Genomic DNA, 26,287 nt, shown 5'->3' on the forward strand with positions numbered 1-26,287 from the left:
ATAGTGTTTGTGAATGTGCTGTGTCCGCAGGAGGCCGTGCGCCTCGACTCTCTGGATCAGAGTTCAGCTGACGATCTGGCGGAGCCCCGACTCACTGTGCCCGCAGCCTCCTCCACCCCGCCACGGCAACGGTCGTCCAGCGTTCACACAGTGAAATATGCGCACTCGCAGAGGGTCATCTCCTGCAGGAGCCACAGCCGGAGCCACAGCGATACTGCTGCACAAGAACACGTATCTGAGCAGACAGCCTGTGGCTCTCAGCCAGAAGCAGATTTTGAGAAGAGTTTGAAGGTATCAGTTCCACTCTGTGACTCCAGAGCAGCCAGCCCCGTTCCTGGCTCAGACCCCGCCCCGCAGCCAGATGACGCTGACGCAGAGGTCAGCTGTATTAACAGCTCTGTTCACTCTCACACGCAACCTACCAGCTCCCCGCACAAAAGCAGACACCTCACCCCGAGTCCCGGGGAGCACAGGAGCCGCCTCAGCCATTCGGTGTCCCCGGATTCAGGCAGGAACAGGAAGCAGCGAATGAGCCCGCCGCCCAGGGAGGAGCCAGTTCCAGTCGCAACCCAACTAACTGACAGCAGCGCTGAGCTGAGGAGGCGGACTTTGTCTTTTGACGCCACAAGCCTCTCTCCTAATCTGCCGGAGGGAAGTTCTGTGGAAGACTAAACAAACCTGTGATGGGATTGGTCATTCTTTGAAGTGGAGGAGCCGAATGTGCTGCTTTAGTGCACGAGAGGGACGGGAGCCGCGGCCGGAAACAGGATTATACCCGTCTCCTGTCCCGCCCCTCGCCTCTTGCACTCACAAGGTTTTCATAGGTTGTGTGAGCAGGACTCAGACTGTGTGTGTACTGAGTGTGTATGTGTTCAAAGACTTGGACCCCTTTTGTGCCGTATGCACACGAGATGCACACAAGAAGAAGTTTCCTTTTCTTCTCTCATAGTTCTAGCTTTAGTTCACTCATAGAGTCACTTTGCAGCTATATTACTCAAACACTAACCCTCCCCCTTGCTTGCTCCACTCGCTCATCCTTTTCCTCGCACCTCAAGCCCAGGTCAGAGTACAAAACTACTCTGAAGGTGCACTGCAGGTTAAGTTAGTGACTGGTCTGCTGTTTTACACAAAGAGACCACACAGCTGGGGCTGCAACTACCTGTTAGTCCACACAACATAACCGGATCACGGTAACGTCTAATCACATTTTTTTCCTCTGTGAAAATACCAAACCCAAGGCACTCGATTCTGTTCATCTGGTTGCAGCTTTTTTTTTAATGGGATAAATGACTTTTTCAGCCATCCAAGTGACTGAAGACTGTTGAATTTCCACATTTTTGAATGTCAAATGACTGAAGTTGTCAGTAGGATTAGTGATTAAATGTTTTTCCCACTGAAAATGCAGCATCCAGGTGAACAGAGTAGGCTGTTCTGGGATTTCTTTACCCCGACAAAAAAGACCAAACAGCAGGTTGTCAGTTTATTATGATTTTGGATCAAGAGGATCAAAGTCATTTAAGTTCTTAGGCTACACACAACCCAGTTTGATCTTAATGAAATAGTAAAATCATTGAACAATATAAAAGAAAAACACCTCAAAATGTTCCCCTTTTTTTCAGTGTAAAGACATACATTCTAAATAGAGTCGCATGTATGAAACCATCTATTTACAGGACAGATGATGAATAATCCTAAAGAAAATAAGTGATTTCAACAATATGTCTCAGTCTTAGTATCACCCCAACTCCTTGACTTAACCACCTTACCATGGTGTGGTACAGCAGGCTAGGAGTAATGTCTTAGTAAGTAAGAAAAAGCTGTAAAACTAACAAATCTGATTAGTTAGCAGAACCCCTCGCAGCATTGCTGCTTGAAAATGTATCCGTCAGTTATCAATATCAAGAGTTGCCAACTGTTTTCTTTTGACTAACCCTTTGATCAACAAGCTGTTTCAGCTCTCATTCAGTTAATAAGATCTGATGATTTTCCTAATTTGCAAACCGGTACTTGAATAGAATTTTCCCCCACTTTGTTCTCTGTGGTGCAGAAATGACAGTTTATGTTTACAAATGTGGTTTTAAGCAGTAGAATTACAAAACGTAATAAAAAATAATAATAATTTGTAACTGAACACCTGCAGTATGTGAATGGTGCAGGCACAATGCCGTTTTATAAGAGACTTATACCTCCACAACAGTAATAATGAATCCTGTACAGCAGCTTGTTGGATATATTATAATAGGAAATTTTATATTAAAGATAGTTTTTGATTTTCAATATGATTCATCTTCAGTTTTTTGGTTTTTGGAGGGGTTTTTTTCTTCATTCATCACGGCCTACAGTAAACTTCTGGGTGTCGCTTGATTGCTCATGGCCTGAGAAAACCTTGATGTCTTGTTGATTTTTGGCCTGTATGCACCCGACCCTGACAGCCTGAAAAATCAATCCGCTCTTTGAACCTTTAAGTTAAAATCATGTAGCGTGACCTAGGCCTTAGTAGTTTCTACCTCGCTTTCCCCCCGATCCCACCCACTCAAAACATTCAGTCAGCTCCGTTTTCTCACAACCCCCCCCTCCGTCTTAGTATTCTCAGGGTAGAGGTAGTTCAGACACAGCTGAGTGTGGTGCGATCAGAGCTTTGCGGAGTTAGATTGCCCTCTGCTGGCCCCTTAAATTTGAAGAGGTGATTCAGACAGACGCAGATGTAAAAGAAGGGCTTATTCAGGTGACATAACAATGCGTAAAACTTTGTAGAAAAGGTCAAGAATCTATTTTATTAACACAGTGGGTGGTAGGAGAACTACAAAGGTGAATTTCTACACTTTTGAATGTCAATTTATCTGCTGGTGATGACGAGGATGGATGATGAGGGGTGCCAGTTGTAACGATTGATGATGATGGTGGATGATGCAAATGTTCATAAAGCCGTTTAATGTTCCTGCATATTAATGGAAGTGGGGAATGATACAAAGAGAGGAGATGATTGGACAGTGCTGGAATAAAACCACTTCCTGTCTGACTTTTATCTGACTCAATAACCTTTCTTCTAATTCTGTCCTTTCCTCGTGTGTCAAGATGGTAAAAAGAAACAGAAGCGGAAACATTCGCAGTCTTCAACACGTGCCTCCTAATCTAAAAATAATGATAACACACAGCAGCTGCCTGCTGCCGCTAATGAATTTAACCACTCTATGGCCTTCTTCCAGCAAATGGTGATTAGTATGCTAACACGTCCCCGGATCTTTGTCGCAACACATGATTATTTTCAAAAAAATGTGTTCTCATGTTGCAGGAAGCAAAGAAGTTATTTAAAGATAATGGAAACAAAGGCAGACTCTGGTGGTGGTAGTAGATAGATTTTATTTTCAAATACCACTTCAGCATATCACAATAAAATATTGAATCACATGAATATTTCACACTAAAACACCATAGCATACAAAATGCATTAAGCAGTCCTGCCTTTATTCCCCTGCTAAGAAAATGTAGCATTTTCTGCAAGGTCTGCCTGGCCTCACTCTTTTTGCTCACAATCTATTGGTCAAACCGACCTTCTGTTTGACGTTCAGCCAATGGGAGCTCACGTGTCACCAGGGCAGCTTGTGATTGGCCAGGCTGACTGAGGACAAACAGAAATAGATAGCTACACAGCTTCCCTGTCCTCCATGTTTCCTTCGCTAAGTTATCTGTTAATAAGGCAGATGGAGCACCATCACTGCATCTACATCTATGTTAATCTGCACTTCACCATATGAACATGCAGTCAAGGCGTGAGCGTGTGTTCTTCCAGGTGTATGTACATGTGTTTCCAGGTGTGTGTTTGGGTGTGTGTGTGTGTGTGTGTGCATCTGTTTCCAGGTGTGAGGGAGTACAGCGGTGTTTGCGTGCGCCGGTATCTGTGTGTGTGCATGAGCAGAAGACGGAATTCTTGACACAGACAGTTACAAATAACTAAGCTGAGCCAGCAGTTGCCATGGTGATAACATATCACGCTTCACATGACCCAAAATCCTGCCAATCCCAGGAGAGGACGGAGAAACCGCTCAACAGTGAGGCAGGAAGTTGTCCATGTCGTGTACATCTTGTCCTTCTCTCCCTGAGTGTGTGTCTCTAGAAGGCAGGAGCCAAGGGTCTCTGCTGTGTGAGCTTCTGGGGGTCCAGGGTTTCAGTGAAGGGCGGAGCTTGATAGGGATTTGTGGTAACTATGGTAGCGCCATTGGCAATAGGGTATGGTGTAGCTCGAGTGTTGCTAGGGATGGGATCCAGGTGTTGCCAGGTGAATAAGTTTGAGTTACTGCCGGTTAAGAAGCGTCTCAGCGCACTCAGCGTCAGCACAGCCTGTTAGTAACACACACGCAGACACACACATGTTAACGATTAACACTGTTAATCACACGCTGAGTAACACTCTGTTTTTAGAGAAGCCTGCAGATGTGCACGGGTTGGTTAAAGATGCAGTGACGAAAAATGGACAGAAGAAGCACGAAGGTGAAGAAGAAGAAGGTTTACACCACTTGGGATTAAGTGTTGTGCTTTTCCATTACGCAGTTTCAGAGTCTTCAATGAAACAACAGCGCAATGTAACAATATAAAAACCTGCAGAGCTGAAAAATCAAACTGCAGTTCCTCGAGTGGCCACTCGAAGCTCGCTCCCAGAGTGAGACACTCATGTTAAAATGCCCAACTTTACATCAGAAATAAACATGTTTACAGCCTGCTATACTATGTTTTGGTCTCCATAGCCAATTTACCTCCTTAATAACATCGCAATAACAGTGAAGGCATGAAGGCTTAAAATTATGTGTGAATCAGGCCATATTTAGTCTGTGCTCATCTGTGGTGACATTCAGGTATTTTATTTGCATGTTATTTAACACCATTTAGCAAGTATCTGTGACTGTGTGACACAAAGTCTATGTATGCAACTTGCTGACTAGGCTGGCTAACATTACCTGATACCTCAGCAATCCACCTTCTCATAAAAATACGATTGATTCTGAAGTCTCACAAAACCCAGATGATGACAGATATAATGCTAAACTCTTTAAACTAAAAGCTGCTCTTATTCATTGAGTTATGGACGCTATAAGGCTCATTTGACAGAATGGGACCGCTGCGTTAATGGTTTTACGGAGGAAAATAAGTAATATGTTAACTACTTAAAGCCTGGGCTATTTTTTAAATTATATTTACTTAGTGTATGTAGTGGTGAGTCAGAAGAAATTCTGTCGTAGGTACAAATTTGGAAGATGCAAGGAAACAGTGAGCGTTAAGTATGGGCAACATATGTTCAACAAGAAAACTGAAACGAATGCAAACAGAGAACCTGATATTGCATTTGCAGGCGACTCATAAAATGAATCCAATATACAGGAAATCGAACAACATATGAATGTTAATAATCGTTGTGTGTATGTGTGACAGTGCACATGCAGACACATAGACATAAATGCGCTGCGATCATTATTGTAAGATTATATTTATTTGTTTTTATTAAACCCGAGTGTCTCCTATCACACTGAAACTGGGCATAAAACATGCATTTAATTATAGCAGTGTTAGGCTCCCTGTCACTCACACTGTGCCTACAATTGGAAACCTTCTCAAAATGCCTCAGGTTTCATTTTAATGACAGATGAAATACCAGGTGCCAAGTTCTCACACCCACACTGGCTCTACACTGGGATAACAAACTGGAAAATTCATCCCAGTTTCCCCAGTTTAGTGTCACAGTGGGAGAGCAGTCCATCCCAGCTGCTGCTAAAAGAACAATTCAAAGTACTGAAATCCTTCTTTGTACTGTTATAGACTACTGTGCATCTGATAAAACCTCAAACTCAAGGACCTGTGACTTAAGCGAGACACTAGGCTGTTTATCATCATCTCACACAGACCCTCTTTGGTTCGACACAAGGTTATATGCAGATTTAACTGCTTTCAAACACAAGCTTCCTGTCAAAAAAAAGGACAGCCTTGAAGCCCAAACAACTACAAGGTGTCACTCGCTAATCATGTTTAATGAGTAATGCCCTCCAGAGAGGAGCTACAGCCTGAAGACGACCGAACCTTTAATATGATTGTTTGCCACCTGCTACTAACCCTCTGCAGGGGAACAATTGAGTCCTTTTCAACTTAATGGTTAATAAATGACTGAAAAAGTGAAACCACTTCCTTGACACAATTAGAGCTTATCCGATGACAGTGAGATGAATGGCTGCTATAGGTTGGTGTTAAGCTAGTTTTAACAGGCTCTACTGAGTCACCAGGGGATAATAAATGAGCTAACTATCTCAGTTGAAATATATTCTTGCAATGCAGTTCTCAGCAGTGAGATGCTTTGTCAGCAAAACTACACAAACACACACACGGTCAAACAAGCACCGACGCCTGGAAGCTGCCCAGGTCAACCAAGTGTGTGCGGCAGTGTTAGACTTGAGAGAGGGCCGGGGGGGTCGTGGGCAGCAGCTGCTCGACCTCCGTGAAGGAAACACTCTTAAATGTGTTCATGGTCAGCAGACACTGATAACCCTGAAAACACACACGCGAGCATGCAGGTGATCAAATATCAGATGATGATGATAACCACATGCTCACAGGCGTGCAAAAGACAAAGAGGGCAGTGGGAATCGACAGGTGTAAGCATACACACCCAGGAGAGGATGGAAAAGAAGCAGAACGCGATGGTGGCTCTGGCTGCGTCGGAGCCCTGCGCCAACGGCAGCTCTTCCGGAGAGGTCGCCTGCCACTGATTGGCCAGAAAACAGAAGCCGACAAACCACAGGAAACATGCAATACCTTTGAGGAGAGGAAAACAGGCCTTTTAGATGCAGGGTCACTTCATAATTACCACATTTTTCCCAGTTCGACTTTTTACAGAAAAAAGTGTCTCCAGTCTATTTGAGAACCAGAAAAGATGAATTTTGTCTCCTTTCATGTTAAAGAGAGATTCTGCTCTCTGTTGTTTTTCTGACTTGATTATGAAGCAAATTGTAAAAGGCAAAAAAGAAAGAAGATTATACTCTATTCATGTTTTTTTCATTCTAAAAATATATTTTATTCCTTTGATGTTCTCAGCTTCTCTGCACTGAAGGCTTCAGATAACTATTAAACATACAAAATCAAGTTTCAGCCGCTGAATTAACAGGTGTCATGGGCTACGTTTAGTACAGCACTGCTCACAGTGCTCACAGTAAGCATGATATATGATCAATAGTTTTAGCTGAGCGTTATTAGTGTGCTAACATTTCCTAATTAGATATAAACACAAACTGTTAGCTGAGGAAGGACAATCATTAATCTTTGTTTTTCATAACCCGGCATATTGGATAGATTGAAAATGTGTACTAATGACCACGGACTGAATCACCAGCTATTACAATTTATCCCAACAGCAACCTGAATGTGTGCTAAATTATGCGCTGTTTCACTCAACACCACAAAGGTGAAGCTCATGTTGCTGTTAAAGAAAAATCCTTTCCTTTAAAACAGGGGTGTCAAACATAAGGCTCCGGGACCATGAATGGCCCCACAATAAAGCACCAATCCAGCCCACTGGACAATTTTGGAAAATATGAACTGTATTTTCAGATGTTTTATAGCTTTTATGAATGACACAGACCTCCACCATGGACATTAAATGACAGAAATCTTCATGTTTCTTGACCATCTATTAAAGCGACACTTTCTGTCAATTACAAAAAAACCTATTTTACAATCACAGGACAGTTTACTCAATGAGCTACCACAACTTTTTCTGTAATTTTTACACATTCATTTCTTGCATTTTAAGCCTAAAGAGTCATGCTGACAGATTTCTTTCATTTACTACAGAAGCGTTTTTTTAAATTACATTGAAAGACTGATGTGTATTATTGAAACTGCACTTCTTTTACTGTCTTCGGGCAGGACTCAGGCTAGCTGCCAGTGTTCTGCTAAGCTAAGCCAAGTGCTGGCTGAAAGTAAAGATGTGCAGTTCCCAGAAGATTAAAGAATACAGTGTTATATGCCTGATATTTAAATGTTGTTGTTAAAATGTTTGAGATTTGGCTTTAATACTTTTGTTTTGCCTATTTGAAACTGATCGACTTGCCGCTTGAATTTAAGGGGTTTAACAAAAGTGTTGTATTTAGGATTCAGGGGTGTAAAAAGTAATTGGGCAAGCCAAGATAATTTTAAATATAAGGATTTTCTTCTTTGTAAATATCCAAAAGATGATGTCTAGCACATGTACCTCAAATGCTCCTGGACCTAGCTCTACGTTGTGTGTTACGATATTCGGCCTGTGATAACTGTGTACCAGAAAAGACGAGATCCAGCAGGACCGCACGTTTTCTGTCCCTGACGCTGCTGATGCTGGGAAAGTAAGCATCCAGGATGAGAAAAAAGATGCTGCCGAGGAAACAGGCCACGCCCACGGTGACACCGAAGTTACAGGCGTCGGCGTTGTTGTTGAAGATGCAGAGCAAACGCTCGCTGCCGATGTTGATGTAGCCTTCATTCACAATGCAGCTGAACACCACGATGGAGAAAACCTGCAGGGAGAGACGTGTTGGCCGGTTTATTACCTGACACGCAGAAGAGAATTAACTCACACCGGCGCGCCAGTGCCATGCATTCCTGCGGTTGAGAGCTCAAAGACCAAGGATATCCTTCTTCTCCACAATTAGATGACACTTTAAAAGGGTTATGTCGCCCAAATTGCAACAAAAACAAACACTTGTGCCAGTTACTTAAATGTCATCATGTGACACACCGTGCAGAAAATGAACTCTGATATAAAAGGAAACAGAAACTGAGTAAAGATAATACCAAGTAATAAGAATGGGATTTCTTTCAAAGACAACTGGTTTCTCAAAGCACTAAGAATTTTCCTTTTATTTATTTATAAAACACAAATTGAATCATTTGCCAGAGGTAGATAAAACTGTTAGTTTTTAAAGCACCCTTGTTTAATGAATCTGTAGCCAAATATCAGGAGCTACCCTAAAATCCTTTTCAGTTAGACAAAGAAGTGTCATGGATGAGCTTTACAGGTTTCAGCTACACCACTTTTGTATTGTGTGATTGTAATTCAGCTTTACACTGTTCATTTGGTCCACAGAGATCTCATATGTCATTAATACTTCTCAGGACTAGGCTCAAATCATAGTTTGGAGACTAATGGTGAAATCATTCAACTTAATGTCTTCTTTCATCCAGCGGGTGCTAATTGGATAGGTCAAAGAAAAATGGATGGATAGAAATAGAAAAGCAACAGTGACTAGCTGGCATATGATGAGCTGAATTATGAAGGACACACACGGGAAAGGAGGGCTGGTGTGCTTTCTTATAACTAGCTCTGCTTTTGCTCATCTGTAGCACATTGCCTCCTGTGCTCCTAAAATGTTGTATGGTGACTCACAGCAGCACAGCACAGAGAAAACAGAGGTGTTACGTTCCGGTTGGGGGGCATTATTATCCCCGAGCGTTCACATTAGCTCCATCCAGACACAAAGAGGCAGCCCTGTAGCCTCTGTGCCAGAGGCTGAAATGATGTGAGCGCTGTAAAAGCTGAAATTCAGACACTCAGCCTTTTGCAAAAATAGCCCACTGATGTAAAATGCAGACGTGAGTGGATGAAACACCAGACAGATGTAAGTGGGAACGAGGCAGAGAGGGGGGCTGCAGGTAGGCCTATCCATTGATGAAGATACCCACACAGTGCAGGGGAGGCTTACCCACGAAAGCAGTCTGAGGACGGTGCGGGGATGCGTGAAGAAGGCGACCGGATCGAAGGCGACGCTCCCGGCCTTCCCGGCGCCGTACGCGCCCGCTGGCTGCATCCCTCCGGCTTTCTGATGCCTGACTCCAGCCGAGAGAACTAGACGAGTCGGTGTGAGCTGCGCGGAGCGGCGACGTCCTACTCCAGCCTCCGTGTGAAGTCACAACGCGTCACCGCCAGCAGCTCGGCACAGGCTGCGGCAATATAACACTCACCGTGACTTCAGCTTAACACCGATATGCTGCGTGGTTTCTGGGTGTCACGCCTGTTTACCCAAAATATCAACGCGAGCTTGAATATCCTTATGTAATTTGTTTCTTGCTAGAAATATGTTAATATTATCGATAACATGTGTACCTTATTTTAAAAAAATAGCGATAAACCCATGTCAAATATAAATATATAAATAAACCAAATAATAGGCGATTTATTTTTGAATAAATAAATAATAAATCTGAAAAAACTGCATAACGAATTATCACAGAGTGAACTGAACCCATGTTAAAGGGAATCTCTGCCCTTTGTTTGCTCCTCCTGGCTCACAGATTGCAGTTTGTTGCATTTATACATGGATAAAACCTCAGCACAGCAGCCTATCACTGACATTTCTGGACAACGTCGTCTATTCACCTCCACAAAACTTTCATTTCGCGTGCTCACGACGTCACCGCGTTGCCTAGCAACTGCCCAACAACTGTCTAAAATCACAGGCCAAACAAGCATGTAGTCTTGTTGTGTCCTTAAACAGGGGAAATAGTGAGGAGAGATGAATGAATGATACTGACACACAGCTCTCGCTTTCACTCACTTTGCTCTAGATCCACACATATAAAAGCTTATTACTTTTAAACGTTCGCGGTCTTCAAATGTCCGACAGCCCCTGCACTGGCACAAAACCTAAAAAGGACCGCGCTGAGACGCGCTCAAGAGAAGAAGAAGAAAAAAAATTCAAGGCAATGTGAATTTAAAATGATTCATATAATACATGCTTGCTATTAGCTGTTGAGCATTGTGTCCCTAGAAACAATTCTGTTTTCTATTTTCTAATTTGTTTTCACTTTTCCTACTTCACTTGTGTTTTGTCTGCTTTTCCTGGGTTTTTCTATTTGCTGACGATTTCTTTCTTTTTTTTCCCACTTGAACTTTATTAGATTTTAATAATTAAAAACAAACAAACAAACAAACAAACAAACAAACAAACAAACAAACAAACAAACAAACAAACAAACAAACAAACAAACAAACAAACAAACAAACAAACAACAAAAACCTACAAGATAACAGAATGGACATTCCACTCCTTAACACAGTTACAATAGCAAAATAAATTGAGAATCAGTACATATTCTCATCAAAAACAGAATCCAAAATAACATAAATACACAATGATGCCAATATTTTCCATAAACCCAATTACAGCTATTGTGATTAGTCCGACCTTAACTACTTTAGCTCGATACGTGTACTACCGAGACCTGTATATGAAAGGTACTTGGCCCATTTGTCATTATAGTCGTCCAGTCTATTTAGCAGCCTATATGATAATCTTTCGTAAGCTGCCACTTGTCCCGAAGAAATATACCATTGAGAGAAGGCAGGAGTCGATGAGGCCTCCGACTCTTTCACCAACAGCTTCCTCCCCAGCGTAATAGCCATTTGTACCCAATGAGCAAGAGGAGTAGGTAAGTGACCCAAAGCTGAAGGGTCTCCTAGTACATAAAGACTGTTCATAAATGGCCTACAACCTTCTCTACTACAGTGTGAATATGAGTCCAATAATCTTGGACCTTGGAGCATCCCCAAAGCAAATGTAAAAGTGTGCCACTATCCTGCTGACACTTCCAGCATGCATCGTCAGTCGCTAGACCCACCCTGTGCAACCGTGAGGGTGTCCAGTAAACTCTATTTAAAATCTTAAATTGAACCAATCTTGAACGCAGTTCACGTGACATTTTTTTCAGATTCCTAAGAATGCCATTCCATTCCTCAGTGTAAAGCTGAGATTTAAAGCCATTTCCCACGTTCTTTTGAGGGACAGTGTGTTAGGATCAGAAGCTAATAAAAGCATTTTGTAATAAGCTGATGCCTCTTGTCCACACCCAAAGATTTTTTGATTTCCTCCAGAATATCGCAGCTTAAAGGGAACTTTGCGGATGAGCCAAATGTATTAACCATCAAATGTCTTAGTTACAGGTATTTCCAAAATTCCTGCCAAAGTAAATCAAATTCTTCTGCAAGTTTTTCAAATTATTTAAATGTACTGTTTTCGTAAAGATCCCCCAGCACTGTTATACCTCTCTGAAACCAGAGCTTCCAAAAGAAAGGTAACTTGGTGATAGAAAGTTTGGGATTATACCAAATACCAGCAGATTGGTTGAGATGTGGGTCAAATTTGAATAATTTGGACATTCTTTTCCATACTTCTTTTAAATGAGAAAATACCAGATGTGATTGGATGTGGGGGAACAGATTAGTTGATAAGCTATATAATGGTGTAAATGGCGATGCAGTACTTTCAATGGAGAACCAAGTAGGCGCTTTCTCAGGGGGTAAAAACCAATGTGCCAAATGCCTAAGAGAAAAAGCATAATGATATAAAAGTAGATCGGGCATCCCTAACCCACCTCTGTCTACTGGTTTCTGCAGTTTTCTCAAATTCAATCTAGGCTTTTTAATACTCCATATAAATGCTTTGCAAATCTGGTCAAATTGTTTGATGTATTTCAAAAGAACATGGATTGGTAGAGCCTGCAGCAAATAATTGAACTTAGGTGTGCATACCATTTTTTATTACATTTACCTTTCCCCACATCGAAAGATACATCTGAGACCAGCGATCAACATTAATTCTCATATCGCTAAGTAGAGGTTCAAAATTTATCTTTATCACGTCTGACAGGTGAGGTGGGAAGGTAATGCCTAAATACTTAATGCCCTTCTGAGGCCAGGAAAACATACCGGTTGGAAAAAGCGACCTAGGGCAATAACTAGTTAGCGGAAGGGCCTCTGACTTGGTCCAATTCACCTTGTAACCAGAAATACCTGAGAACGTATTTATTATTACCTGCAAGGACTGAAAAGACTTTTCTGGGTCTGATATAAAAAGCAAAATGTCATCGGCGTACAACAACAGTTTATGACAGTCTCTCCCTATACTAACACCTGGATAATTGGGCTCCCTACGAATAGCCACTGCCAGTGGCTAAAGGGCCAGAGCAAAAAAGGAGTGGGGAGAGGGGAGGGGATCTAGTTCCTCTACCTAGTTCAAAAGGAGGCCCTATTATTCCATTTGTAAGTACTGATGCCTTGGCGTCTACATATACAAGCCAAATCCAGTTAATAGAGCTTTTAGTAAAACCGAAACACTCCAAAGTGGCAAATAGATATCTCCACTCAACTCTGTCGAATGCCTTTTCGGCATCCAATGAAATCGCAGCTATGGGAGAATGACTGTCCTGAACCGCCCACATAATGTCAATTAACCTCCTAATATTATCAGCTGAAGAGCGTGAACTTATGACACCAACTTGATCTACATGTACAAGAGAGGTTATTACCCAGTTTAATCATCGATTAGCCAGAATTTTAGATAGAATCTTACTATCATATTTGTTGGCGTTTTCTTAAATTGCGGTCCTTTTGGCCCTTCGGGGCCACTGTAGAGAGTCCATTGTAGGAATGTTGACAATGCTGCAAGCCTGAATGCTCATCACTGCTTTTGTTACCCGTTGAAGGTCTGGCTCCTGGGTTTGGGTCCTCATAGACGTCAAAACTAGCCAAGCTCCGAGTAAGCATGCTGTCTGTGCAGATGTTAGCAGTATAATCCATTTGTTTCTTTCTCAGACTCAGTTTTTATTTCACCATCATGCTCTTGCCTCTTTGTACAGTAAAAATACAAATAATGTCAATATCTCCATTCTGAAAACCTGTAGACCAAACAACTGTTTTGCTCCTCCAGCAAACAACTGAAATCAGACTTAAGAAGTGTCATTCAGTCTGACATAAATGTAGCCTAAAATGCTTTTCTCTCATCATCTGCTCAAACTAACAGATGTAGGTCTGTTGCTTTAGCACTTGGTGTTTATTACATTCCTAATGTTATTTTAAACTTGTTTCCTCACAGGTCGTCTTGACTACGTGGTTGAGCGTCCTGCAGAAGAAGGCCTTCCTGAAGTCATCAGGATCCTGGATGACACTGACACTGTCAGTGAAGGTGAGTATGGTGAGTATCTCCCTCTCTCACCCTCCCCCTCTTCTCATGAAGCACAGCATCCTGATGACAGTGAAGAGGAAGGTGAGTACCCTCCCAACGTACCTGAGGACGTTGAAGAGGTGAGTGAAGACACTGACAATTCATCTGACTGGAACGACTCAGAAGAGTGGGGCGATTGGCTTAGCGATGACTCGGGGTATGACACCATGGATGAGAGAGATGATTCCCCTCTCATCCGGGAGCTTTCTCCAGAGCCGTTTTGGCACGATTGGCAACGTCCTATTTCTCCAGGTGGTGCCCCATTCGCCATGCCGCCTTTCGGCCACGCCAACGACCCACTCTTCCCTCGAGTCGTTGCCCCAGTCGGTGATCCGTCAGCTGCTCCTCCTTCAGCTGCTCCTTCTTCACCTGCTCTCTTATCTACTCCCTCAGCTGCTTCCTCTCCTGCTCCGTCACCTCCGCCCTCACCTGCTCCTTCTTCTTCACCTGCTCTCTTATCTTTTCCCTCAGCTGCTTCCTCTGCTGATCCTACAGCTTCTCCTTCTCCTTCAACCTCAGCTCTTACCTCCTCAGCAAAGAGAAGGAGAGAAGACATCTGCACTGAAGAGGTAAGTGCAAAGGTAAGCAAGGTAAGTGATGACACGTTCTATGGCCCTTCAACATCATCGGGTTCTTTTGGTGTCAGACGCTTCTGGGAAAGGCCTTTTAACCTTTCACTTGATGACAGCGACTCTGACTAGATTATGTTAGAACTTGTTTTTAAACTTGTAAATATCTTTTAATTTTTAATTAACTTTGTAATATGTAAGTTAAGCCTTTGTGTCTTGTGATGTTTGTAAGACAGCTAACTAAGAATATCTGACTTTTAAAAAATATTAACTAACACATGTGAAATGTATTGTTTTTTTCTTAATATGTGACTTTGCCTGTGTGACTGTAAGGTAGTGTTTTAGATATTGTTACTTCTATTTCTTTTGATATCACAGGTAACTATTTAAATGACTTACATATTTTTTCTCAAGCTCTAGCTCACCATGCAGGACAAAGGTAAGTCTGTACTTAATGTCAACACGAATAATTAGAAAAGGTTTAAAAATGATGTAGTGAACTGACTGTAGTCTCTTGTTTTTACATAAGGTATAGCCTGTGGCTCAGGGATCAGAGGTGAAGTAAAAACACATAACAGAAGAAAAGTAAATTGAACAACTCGGTGATCTGTGAATTCATGCTTTTCTCTTTGTCTTTTTGTCTTCAGGTGCTTTAAAATCGTCCTCTCCCAGCATTCAGCACTTCAGACACTCAACGTCCAGGACGGAGCTAACACAGAGAGATACTCCACCCAGAAGACAGCCTTACCCCAACCCGATGAGAAGGATGGATGACCAAATGACAAACTGGAGAGTGGTGCTGTGTTCCAGCTATGTAAGTTATCACCTCACATTGGCTACAAACTGTTTTGAAGACTAAATCCTTCCAAAAGCTGGTTTAAATCATCGTCCTACAGTACTGTAGGTGTAAGTTTATTTATGTTTATGTGTATATGTTGAGTTTAAAATTGCATTTTAACAACATGCTGCAGCTGCCTACAATGGAAATCCTGTTTTGTGTTAAAATGACGTCTTTCTTGTGTTATTGCTTTGCAGGGCAGCTGAGAGTGGACAGAGCTGCACAGAGGACCAAAGATCCACTCTCAGCACTTCATACCTGACTGGCCACAGCACCACCCCTCTTCACCCAGGGTGAGGAGGGTCCTGACCCCGCCTGCACAGAGGGAGTTGTGAACATGCACTTCTGTGTCGGTGGGTTTAGGAGCCTCCTCACACACACACGGATGAAGACTGTCACTGGAAGATGTCTCCATTGCATCAGCAGGACGTAAGCATTTGTATAATATTACAGTTTGTGATGTTTTATACACGTTTTTATTGCTTCACTTCAAACTAGGAGATATAAAATAAACCAGTTTTCAAAATATTTTCTGTGTATTTAGTTGTTTTTTGTTAATAAGTTATTTGGAACATCATTGCAACCTGTCAGCTTTTTATTGAGGATTTAGAAAGTTACTGGTGGCCCGAGTGTGTACAGTGGGGTGTTGTTTTTGTCACATGGTGAAAGTGACCTCAGGGGGAGCAAAAAGAACAGCTGAACAATTTGGGGATTCACAGACTTTGGTAATCGTTAAAAAATGAAGAAAAATAGTTCTGTGTGAACAAGAAGCTCAAATATAAACCATCCTGACACACTGACACAAATGATCTGCTATCAGTGTTTTCATGAACCTGGGTGAAGGTAATCTGCATGAGTTTAACCTCCCTGTCAAAAACCTGTATGATTCTGTTAGCACTGTAACAATGAGGTCTTGCTCGAGCTACTGATGAAGCTTTATCAATGCTTGTTAAGTTTCCAAATCACATTTTATCCCGATGGTCCAAGGCTTACATCTTTATGCTCACAAACGTACTTCTGTAATTAATCAGTAACCAATTTATTACTTTAAGTTACAGTGTGAGGGGCATTAATGAACATAAATTAGATTTAACCTTCAGAACTGCCTTAATTCTTTGTGGCACTGATTCAACAAAGACCTGGAAACATTCCTCACAGATTTAGTTTCATATTGACATGATAGCGTCACACAGTTGCTTCAGATTTGTCAGCTGTGCATCCATGTTGCAAATCTCCTGATCCACCACATGCCAAAGATAATCTGCTGGATTGACATCTGTTATAAGAGCAGTATACTGTGGTCATAAAACGATGGACATGGTCAGCAGCACAACTCAGGGAGGTTGTACCTCTGGAGAGGCCCCTTCCTACACCTGAAGTTTTGACCAGTGAAACGTTTCCTCACACAGTGTTTCCTAGTGTTTCATCAACAAAAGGAGAATTTGTTCCTCAGACTGTGCAAAAAGCCCTGACGCACCACAAACCTGTTCATGTGTCTAACTGTTTTCCCCACTCAGCGACACACCGGCCGGGGATCAAACTCTGGTAATTGGTGATTCTGTTCTGAGACACGTGAAGACAGCAGCAACCATAGTCAGTTGTGGACGGTGATCTGTTATTTGTCAAACTCTTTAGCTGTATGCACATACTGTGTCTTCTTTCAGTATTCAACCTTTTCCATTTAAAGTTTCATTAAATATCAAAAATGATGTTTTGAGACTTTAATGCAGAATCAAAAAAAGAAAAAGTATTTTTTTTTATTTAGAAACATTTAAAGAGCATCATTTTACACACACACACACACACACACGCGCACACACACACACACACACACACACACTCATGTCTTTGTTGTCTTAAAGCTCATCTTTGGTGTTGTTGGCTTTTTTTGCCTCCTCAGCTTTCATGGCCTCGGTGTACTTCCTCCTGTCTTCATCCTCCTGGATACACAAAGGAGAAAAGTATATTTTTAACTGAAAGAAAAAGGCAGCTCTCAAACACACAGACAGCTATAAAAACACACAAAGGCACAAGTGTAAGGATGATCATTCACCTTAGCTCTGTATTTTTTGGCTTTCTCCATCTCCTTCTCTACAAACTTAATCAGGGGTTTCAGCTTCTTTTTTCCAGTGTAAACCACCACCTACGACACAGACCACAGAGATCTCACTGTAATGAGCCTGGTTTCCTCTAAAGAGCAAATAATTCCTTTTTTAAAATCTGTTTTTCGTGATGATATCATAGGCTTTAATAAAAACGATTAATCGCCTCATAATTGCCTCGTACCCTTTCAGCATACAGAGCAGGAAACAAGCAGAGTGATGGGTACGTGCCCTGCACTGATAAGTTGATATCATTGGCTGAAGCATCGATACGAGTGATGACCACGTCCTCGCGCTCCTTAAAGGCCTCAGCTAGTTCCTCCCACAGCGGAAACACAGCGCGGGACTCTTTACTGTAGGGCAGATCTTCAATACAAACACATACGATTACTTTAGGAAGCTCTCTATGTTTTCACTTTTAATCACAACATAAATTTGAACTTTCCTTGTATCAAATGCCCTAAATAAGGGCATCATTTTTTTTAATCTGTCAAATTTCATCACATTGTTTGGGATGTATCTCTGCAGTCTGTCTATGGATCTTAAATAGAATTTGAGTGATGGTTTTAGCTGAACTACATAAAGGATTGGCACAGACTTGGTTGCTTGTGTTGGTTTGCTCATTTTCTGAAAGGTTAACTGATCATTTCATTGAAGGGGACTTCTTCAAGTGTTTGTATTGCCTGGGAGATCTGTTCAAACACTTTTTTGACTCATCATGTTAGGAGGTGGTGGGTAGGTGTATTGTTGTTTTTGGGTTTTGTTTCCCTTTTTGGCATAGGTAGGCGGGGCGGGGCTTGATGGCATTCCGGCACACCTGCGGCGCATCGGACGTCATCAGTGAGCGCTTTTATGGAGCTGAGTCACGGACGTCTGGTGTCGGAGTATTGTCGCTGTCATAAGTGGTAACGTGTTGGTGCAAGCTGAATCTGTTGATTCCACGCTATTGAGCTGCATGTTTTGAGGATCCATCTCCTGCCTGCTTCTCCTTTGTTCTAGCCTGTCCCGCTGCCTGCTCGCCTGCCTATTTGTCTTTGTGTTGGCTTCTTTGGATCCGTGACGGAGAGTTACTTCATACCAGTCTGTGACCACCGCTACAGCTGTAGTTCTGTGTTTCAAGTAAGCTCTCCAACTCTCCCCATCGTCTTTAGTTTAACTCTCGGCTATCGACGTTACTCCGTAAACTTTGTCCCTCGTTTTCAGGTAGCTCTGGTGCGTCATCTGCCCACCCGCATACCTCGGCTCCGTCTCGTCTCTTCAGCTCTGCTCTCCTTGCACATTTTTACCTGTCACTGTATATAGCCCCTTCCCTTGTAAATATTTCCCCATCATTGTATATAAATCTGCATCACTACTATCTTGTGCCCGTGTGTTTCTGCCACTAAATCCATCCGTGTGAGTTCTCCTAACACATCATGTTAGAGAATCTTTTTCCTTATACTCTCAGGGCCCTTTAAATACACTCCCAACAACTCAAATCATGTGCGTTTTCAATCTAAAGGCTTGAAGGTGCTGTTTAGCTTATGGGATTCAGAGGGTGGTCGCCAATTTTAGTCACCAATGACTCCCAGTATAACTTAGGGCCCTCTTTAAAAAGAAAAACAAATTAAAGCATGATATTAAAATGAACAGTGTTTACATACAAAACAGGACAAAAACAGTCTTGTCTGGGTTAAAGGCAACTTTCTCCAGATTCATCCCCACCAGCTCCTTCACTGGTTTTTGGTCCCATCCTTCAGGTATCGGCTCACTCTGCATCTTAGGCTGTTAGAGATACACAAGTCCATTAAACACATAAAGATGAGCTGCCTCCCGGGTTCTGTCTCTGTGCCACACAGCAGAGGTGAGTGGGACTTACCTTGGCTTTGCCCTCGAGGTAGTCCTGGCAGAACCTTTCTATGATCTCTACGCTCAGGGCGTCAGAGGGCAGATGGTAGGTCACGTGATTTGACAGGTTAACCAGTCGGATTAGGGGAGCCTCAAAGTCCCGCACCCGGAAGTACTCCATCATTCTGCCATTGCGAAGCTCAGCCACGTTCACCAACACAAACAAAATCTGACACACAAACATATACAGCCCTCAGACGCTCCTGTACATCACAACAAGGCGGCAGGGCCAGGAGGCAGCCTGGGATCAAACCACCGACCTTCGGATTAGTGGCTGACCTGCTCTGCCACCTGAGCTACAGCCACCCCGTAAGAATGCCCTAAACAGTATGGTCAAAAACAAAGGAAAAATTAAACAAAATCTATGTGCTGTATTCATTCTTATCTCACTCTGGGACTAGAGTAAGGGTCAGATACGGTCATTTGTTTATGATTTGCTGTTCTGCAGCCAAACTGCTCACAAGACCTTAGTAAAGAACTGGTTTGGGTAAAAAGTAGGTTTAAGGTGAGGATTAATGTTATTTATGCGATCGAGTCAAGGTCAGAGTCTGAAAATACATTATTATTGACCTCAAAAGCACAGACATATGTTAGGTACCTTCATCCTGAATGTCTCTGCAGCGGTGCTGAAGGCAGAAAAAATCTCATCAAAGTCTTCTGAACTTTTGTTGACAAAGAGAAGAGCGTGGTTTAACACAGGCGAAGATAAGATCTGAGAGGCTGTCTGCAAAAGGAGACAAAGCGGTTCAAACACTTAAGCAGTGAAACTGGATTTCAGCTGGCGCTAATGTTAAGGCAATTCAGCACATTTTTAAGTTCAATGGACAGAGCCCTCTACTGACTGAGATAATAATAATAATAATAAACTTTATTTATAAAGCACACTTAAAAACCAAGGGTATGCCAAGGTGCTTAACAAGTAAGATGATCATAACAGGTGCAAATGAGGATATTAAGTTGTAATTGAGCCGCTAACTGCAAAGGCAGGAGGTGAAGGTGGATAAAGAGGACAACAAACTCCAGCTCTGTGTGCCAAAGCTCCAGTGCATCCATCAGAGTGTGAACGCATGTGATAAAAAGCACTTAAACTTCAGTTAAAGTGCTGTGCAAACTCATTCAGAGTTTAAAAACACCTTTTAATATGGCGTCATGTATGCCAAAGAGGTGGATAAATATTAAAATTGATTTTCAACATAATGCGATCCAGTACCACCACCACCACCCACTACGACCTCAGTGATAAAGATAAAGTAGAATAATCACCTTTCGGGCAATGTCAATGTAACCCCTATAGACATGGTTACTAGTATTTTCTTGTTTTTACCTGGTAATATTATTTCCGACACCCCTTGAACACACTTTGATTTTCTGTAGTTCAGTGAATGCAACAAAAGCACATTGCTGCATTAAGCTAGGCAAAACGGAGCAAGACACCGAGAGCAATTAACAAGCTACACAGTGAGTCTTTTGGTATAAAATAAGTGTTATAAAGTATTTTCAACAGTCTCTAACTTAAAGTTATGTACTTTTCAGAGGCCTTTATGTGTTTTACTCTCGACCAAAACCAGGCAGAGCGTGTATTTGTTTCTTGGGAATTCCGGTGAGTTACTAGAGATGATAAGTTAGCAGGAAAACTTATGCTAATTTTACATGTGGTAAACACTGCAACAGTGCGAATTCCGTATTGTCTAAAAAAAGCTAAAACCAGTCGGAGTACTTGAATCGTGTGTGAAATGGAATGTCGTATTTTATTTTATTGTCTATTTGATTGGGCATCTTCACAAATGTGCAAAACTAATGCAGGATGCACTTCTCTTTTAGCCATAAATGTTGTCCAGTGCCTTTTCTGCACTTTGTAATTTCAGTTATAGGTTAATACATGTAAATAAGTTATTTAAAACTAGTTACGTTACAAACATTTCATGATGTGATTACATATGCCTTAAAAAGGGGTATATAAATACAATTGATTGTAATGCTGTAAAGCAATACAAATGGAATTCATAGAGACAGAACAATGTTAAAACAACAGTGTACTTGATTTTGAAAACTTTATGAGATCTCATTTTATTTAGAAAAACTGTTAAGAACTATTCTGTTTATTGCTCTGTACTGTATGTGCAGACTGGTTTTTTGTGATCCTGGATCTGAAGTGGTTCTGGATATGGATGGCGAGCCAGACCCTGTGAAAACTCTTGGCGAATCCAAAAGCAGTGTGGCCAGCTGTTCTGGATGCAGGAGTAGAGCTACAGTCTGAATTACTTCGAATCGCAGGATTTCAGATAAGCAAGAGCAAAAACTGCTTACTTGATACGGATTGTTTCTCTGGGAAACAGTTGAACTCCCAATATCCTGCTCATCAGGAGTCAGGTCTAAAGAGACTAGTTATTTTATTTTATTTTGTTGTTATTTTCAAAAGAGCGCTCTTCTCTGTTGATCTTCTGTTAATTTTCTATGCTGTTTACATTGGATTATTGCACCACTGTAACATTGTAATAAATCTGCCGGCTGTTCAACACTCAATTCTCTCAAATTTATTTTACTCCTCTCGAATCTAGTCTATAAGTTTAACCCTACTATACTAAGCAGGTGTTACATCAACAATAGACTTATAAAAGTTTATGGCAGAAGAGCTGCATTACACTGCAAGGTGCAAGGTGCTCGGTGGGTGTAGCCTACATGAAAACAGCAATTAGATTTCAGTCAGCAGAGATTTTCCCTGAACACCATCCCAGTGGATTCAGACCAAACCGTTCCTACCGTAGCTGTTGTATATGTGTGAAAATACACCATGGACACAACACTGTACCTGCCCGGTGTACTCAGTGACTGGGTCCATCTGGTAGATCGTGATAAAGACAATCAGGACCCCTTTAGATGTCTCGGGCGTCATTTTGTAAGCCTTGATGAGCTTAGACTGCAGTGGGCACACACAGACACACAAACATACATGGTATCACAGGTAAGACTATAACCAACAAGTCTGCTTCATATATTTATGCTTCTTTTGTAAAACTCTGGATGCAACATCAAGATTTCTTTCAGTTATGCCGTCTTTTTGAAGGCTCACAGTGAGGTTTATGTTTAAAATCTCACTCATGTTTTATGGCATTCACCCTCAGCTAATTTCTCTTAACTAAACAGAACTAAAAACTAACTAAAGAACTAAAACCTCTCTTCACATAGAGCAATGTCACAACTAGTATTGTTTTTGTGAACCGGTGTGTTTGTATGTGTTGTGCGTGAAGAACCTTTTTGAGCATCAGAACAACATCATGTGTGTGGCCGTATTTGGCGATGACGTCATCGTCCTGCGTCACCACAAACCTGACGTCAGGAAGCTCGACCGCCGTGGCGTAGAACACCTGGACGTACTCGTGGTTCAGCTCCTGCTCACACGCAAACGCATAGAAACTGTCGGAGTGCGGTAGATGCACAACATAATAGAGAAGGGAACTCAGGCGAGGCTTTTGTTTTACCTTAAAGAATCCAACCACTGTCACCTCTTCTGAGGCCTCTGATTGGCTGAGATCAGTGACGAGGTCAGCAGCTGACCCTGCCCTCCGTTTCAGCCAGGTCAAGATGGAAGCCGAGCTCTGAGGAACTTCAGGACAATCCAAGATCACAAATCACTTTACTGTTAATATTTTACCCAAAACAATTAAGATTCAACAGCTGAGGGGATCCTAATAACTCCTGGTGCTCTGCAGGAAATATGAAACAACAGCCAGTAAACTCTAACCACTGGTGTTTCACAACAAATGGCAGGCTAGTTAAATCAAAGAGACACATGTCTGAAAAGTTCAAGGCAAAATTTAATGACAAGGTGTCAGCTTTAACAACTTAACTGCAGCATGTGCCTCTTTCAGCATGATCTTTTCGCATGTTTCCAGAATAAGAGCAAACTTTCATACAAAAAATGCCGTTAAAATTTGTGCTGGATAACTTTAGAGATATATAATAATAATAATAATGGATTGGATTTATATAGCGCTTTTCAAGGCACCCAAAGCGCTTTACAATACCACTATTCAGTCACTCTCACATTCACACACTGGTGGAAGCAGCTACGGTTGTAGCCACAGCTGCCCTGGGGCAGACTGACAGAAGCGAGGCTGCCATATCGCGCCATCGGCCCCTCTGGCCAACACCAGTAGGCAAGTAGGGTAGAGTGTCTACATATGGTTCATATGAAAACATAATGACTCCAGCCAGGGCTTTCACTGCTGTTTTTATTACCCAGCATCTAGCCATCGGTGGTGCCAGCAAACATCATAATGAAGTAAGAGTACTAGAGGACAAAGCCCTCGAACAGAGGTAGAGGAAGATTCAAACCAAAGCATCTCTTTGTTTCTCTATTGTTTCCTAATAATCAGAACCCTGATTTTTCATTCGCTTTGTCACATGATAAAACAAGTGTGGATCATTTATTTTTCAGCAGTATGCCATATCTGGAGCTACTCCTCTGGGTCATGTCATATGATATACATTGTTCTTGTTAAAAGAATAAATGAGATGAATGAAACTCTTCTGCACCTACCAGGGCAGGCTACTGGGTTGTGTTTATCTCCGGAGAGGTACAGTCTGATTACTGGGTGGCCCGTTGCGTTCAGTTCTTTAGCCAGGTCCTTCTCTTTTGACACATCAACCACTGCCAGCTTGACCTTTGACCCCTTGAGCTCTGCTGCAGCTCCTTGGAAAGCTGTAGACACGCGCTGGCTTTCTCCCGACAGAGGTGCAACTGACAGACACGCAGAGGAAATGAGGATTTGATTTCTTACACACCTTGCAGTCGCCTGTTTGTGCGCTTACCATATGAAAGTATGAAGGTCAAAGGTCATGCTGTACTAGGCTTGATGTTTAACTTACAGAAGTGCACCAGGAGTTGGTCATGCTTTCTCAGCGCCCTTTTGAAATTCCCCTTCTTCAGCTGTAACACTCCGTCTTTCTCTGGGAACTGTTTGTCTTCCTTCGTGTCGGCGGCGACGCATACGGCGAGACAGAAGGCCGTCACGCACAGCAGCAAAAGCCTCTTCATGGCGGTTCAGTCTCACACTGACAAACTTGGCGGGAGTGGTGAAAGGGAGGTCTGATGTGTGTATCAGTGCCGAGGAGGTATAACTGTGAATCCTTGCGTTATCTGCCGCCTGGACCCAGCAGCCTATAGCTGATTAACTTTCCTATCTGAGCACTGCTGTATGTCTGCTATTGGCTGCTGTTCATATCAGGCTCTAGTATCTAAACGCTAAACCCTAACTTTGTTGCCTGTACAAGGTCACACAGCAGACATAAAAGAGGAAGTTACTCACACATTTGGTGTTTGTGTTCATATGCAAAGTGCACCCATTTGCCCTTGAAAATACATAAATGCATGTTTTGTTTTTGGTCCGCAACGAAACATGACCTCAACTTGGCAAAGATACTAAACATTCACTACAGCATTAAAGGCAGGGAAAGAAAGCCCATTTATCACTTTATTTAACAGCCTTTTCATTCTTGATCCCATACTGTCATATCATTTTATCACACTGTTTTTATACTGGACTTAACAGACGGTTAGATAACAAGAAAAATGTCCGTACAACCAGAGGTGTGGACTCGAGTCACATGACTTGGACTCGAGTCATTAATTTTATGACTTTAGACTTGACTTGGACTTTTACACCAATGACTTGGGACTTGAATTGGATTTGAACCGGTTTACTTGAAAAGACTTGATATTTTACCCCAAATATAAAATTTAACATCCATATTATATAGAGATTGAAAATGTGACGTAATTCACGGGTAGAACCGCAAAGGATTCTGGGAACTCGTGGCAAGAGGTACTAGCGCATGCAGGCTTTCAATTGAAATCAGTTATACAGCGATAAAAAGAAACACAAAAATGTTGTCGCATGACAGCCATGGGAAGCCGACGGGTAAAGAGATCGGTTGTTATCGGATTACGTCGTTGAAGAGAAATTGTTCGAGCCATGTTTCCGAAGTAACAAAGAGGCGACAGATGGCCTGGATTGCAGCCACTCAAAGATCAAATATAACGTCCCAGAACACTCCAGCTCACAGGTTAGTCTGCTCCAAGCATTTACACAAAGGTCAGTCTGCTGTTGTAGTTAATGCGTCATTTTTCTTAACATAATTGGTGATATAGGTTACAAGCAAGTCTGGCGCTGAACAGAAATTGTCGCGCTATGCTCCTTTATTTATTGTGCATAAATAGTGAATTGTCCTGACACAATATTGCGTTTCGCTTCTGTTATTATGGTACATTGACAAAAACATATACTTTTATTCACAGGATAAAACAGTTGTTTTGTATCACTAATTGTCCAGTACGATTACAGCATGCAGTATTATTGTCACTGCTACATTTCTGTGATGCTACCAGAAATTATTTCCACTACTAATTAATTACCGTTGAGCTCAAAGGTCCTATTAATAAACGGTTAACGAATGTGTATTTATGACGACGATTTGTGAGACTGGTAAACTTATGATAGGTACGATGGTCTTTACTTTCTACACTGTGCATTTCAAGGTCCTGTACCCATCCGTCGGTAAACTGTACCTGGGCTTGTTGCAGTGACCTGAAGTTACTAAACTTCATGAGTGTATGCACTCACTCCAAGAACCGTATGATTATAAATATGCTACGATGAGATAGCTGACTTCATTTAACTAGCAAATGTTTTCCAGGCTACGTTGGTGATACAGTTTTTTTTAATATGTATGATATTTTTGTCATGCGATTTTAAAGCGGGTCCTACAACCGCATCCAAGAATAACATGCAGCTTATCTCAGAACTGTCGGTGAAAATTATTCTTGGAGCTAGGTTTAATTGAGCTGCATTTTAAAGAGGTGCAATTTCACAATTTGTG

At 42.0% G+C, this 26,287-nt stretch overlaps 3 protein-coding genes and 1 long non-coding RNA gene across 5 annotated transcripts in view; 2 read left to right on the top strand and 2 right to left on the bottom strand.

Moving 5' to 3' along the window:
* The window catches only part of cacna1hb (calcium channel, voltage-dependent, T type, alpha 1H subunit b), a 45,659-nt gene extending 42,636 nt beyond the window's left edge, over positions 1-3,023 (top strand). Inside the window, exon 33 of the mRNA XM_004568357.3 lies at positions 31-3,023. Coding sequence (XP_004568414.3) covers positions 31-672 — 642 coding nt within the window. The 3' untranslated portion in view covers positions 673-3,023. The remainder of the gene's footprint in view (positions 1-30) is intronic.
* Positions 3,024-3,340: 317 nt separating this feature from the next.
* Positions 3,341-10,002, bottom strand: LOC101479778 (synaptogyrin-3). The gene is made up of 4 exons (XM_004568358.4): positions 9,717-10,002; positions 8,297-8,531; positions 6,650-6,795; positions 3,341-4,338 (listed from the first exon to the last, which is right to left on the bottom strand). The coding sequence occupies exons 1-4, from the start codon at positions 9,819-9,821 to the stop codon at positions 4,111-4,113; spliced, it is 714 nt and encodes a 237-aa protein (XP_004568415.1). The 5' UTR covers positions 9,822-10,002; the 3' UTR covers positions 3,341-4,110.
* Positions 10,003-17,217: 7,215 nt separating this feature from the next.
* LOC101480263 (protein disulfide-isomerase) lies at positions 17,218-24,626 on the bottom strand. Its single transcript, XM_004568359.2, has 11 exons — positions 24,278-24,626; positions 23,949-24,149; positions 22,888-23,012; positions 22,660-22,797; positions 22,218-22,325; positions 20,007-20,132; positions 19,380-19,577; positions 19,165-19,285; positions 17,706-17,887; positions 17,473-17,562; positions 17,218-17,359 (listed from the first exon to the last, which is right to left on the bottom strand). The coding sequence occupies exons 1-11, from the start codon at positions 24,444-24,446 to the stop codon at positions 17,276-17,278; spliced, it is 1,542 nt and encodes a 513-aa protein (XP_004568416.2). The 5' UTR covers positions 24,447-24,626; the 3' UTR covers positions 17,218-17,275.
* Positions 20,337-21,931, top strand: LOC143418979 (uncharacterized). Of its 2 annotated transcripts, XR_013098926.1 has the most exons (3): positions 20,337-20,866; positions 20,942-21,008; positions 21,533-21,931. It is a non-coding gene; the product is annotated as an uncharacterized LOC143418979 (long non-coding RNA). The 2 variants fall into 2 exon arrangements; XR_013098925.1 differs by having other exon boundaries at positions 20,337-21,008.
* Positions 24,627-26,287: the final 1,661 nt, after the last annotated feature.

Source organism: Maylandia zebra, linkage group LG6, assembly GCF_041146795.1.
Source record: "Maylandia zebra isolate NMK-2024a linkage group LG6, Mzebra_GT3a, whole genome shotgun sequence".
NCBI classification, from domain to species: Eukaryota; Metazoa; Chordata; class Actinopteri; order Cichliformes; family Cichlidae; genus Maylandia; species Maylandia zebra.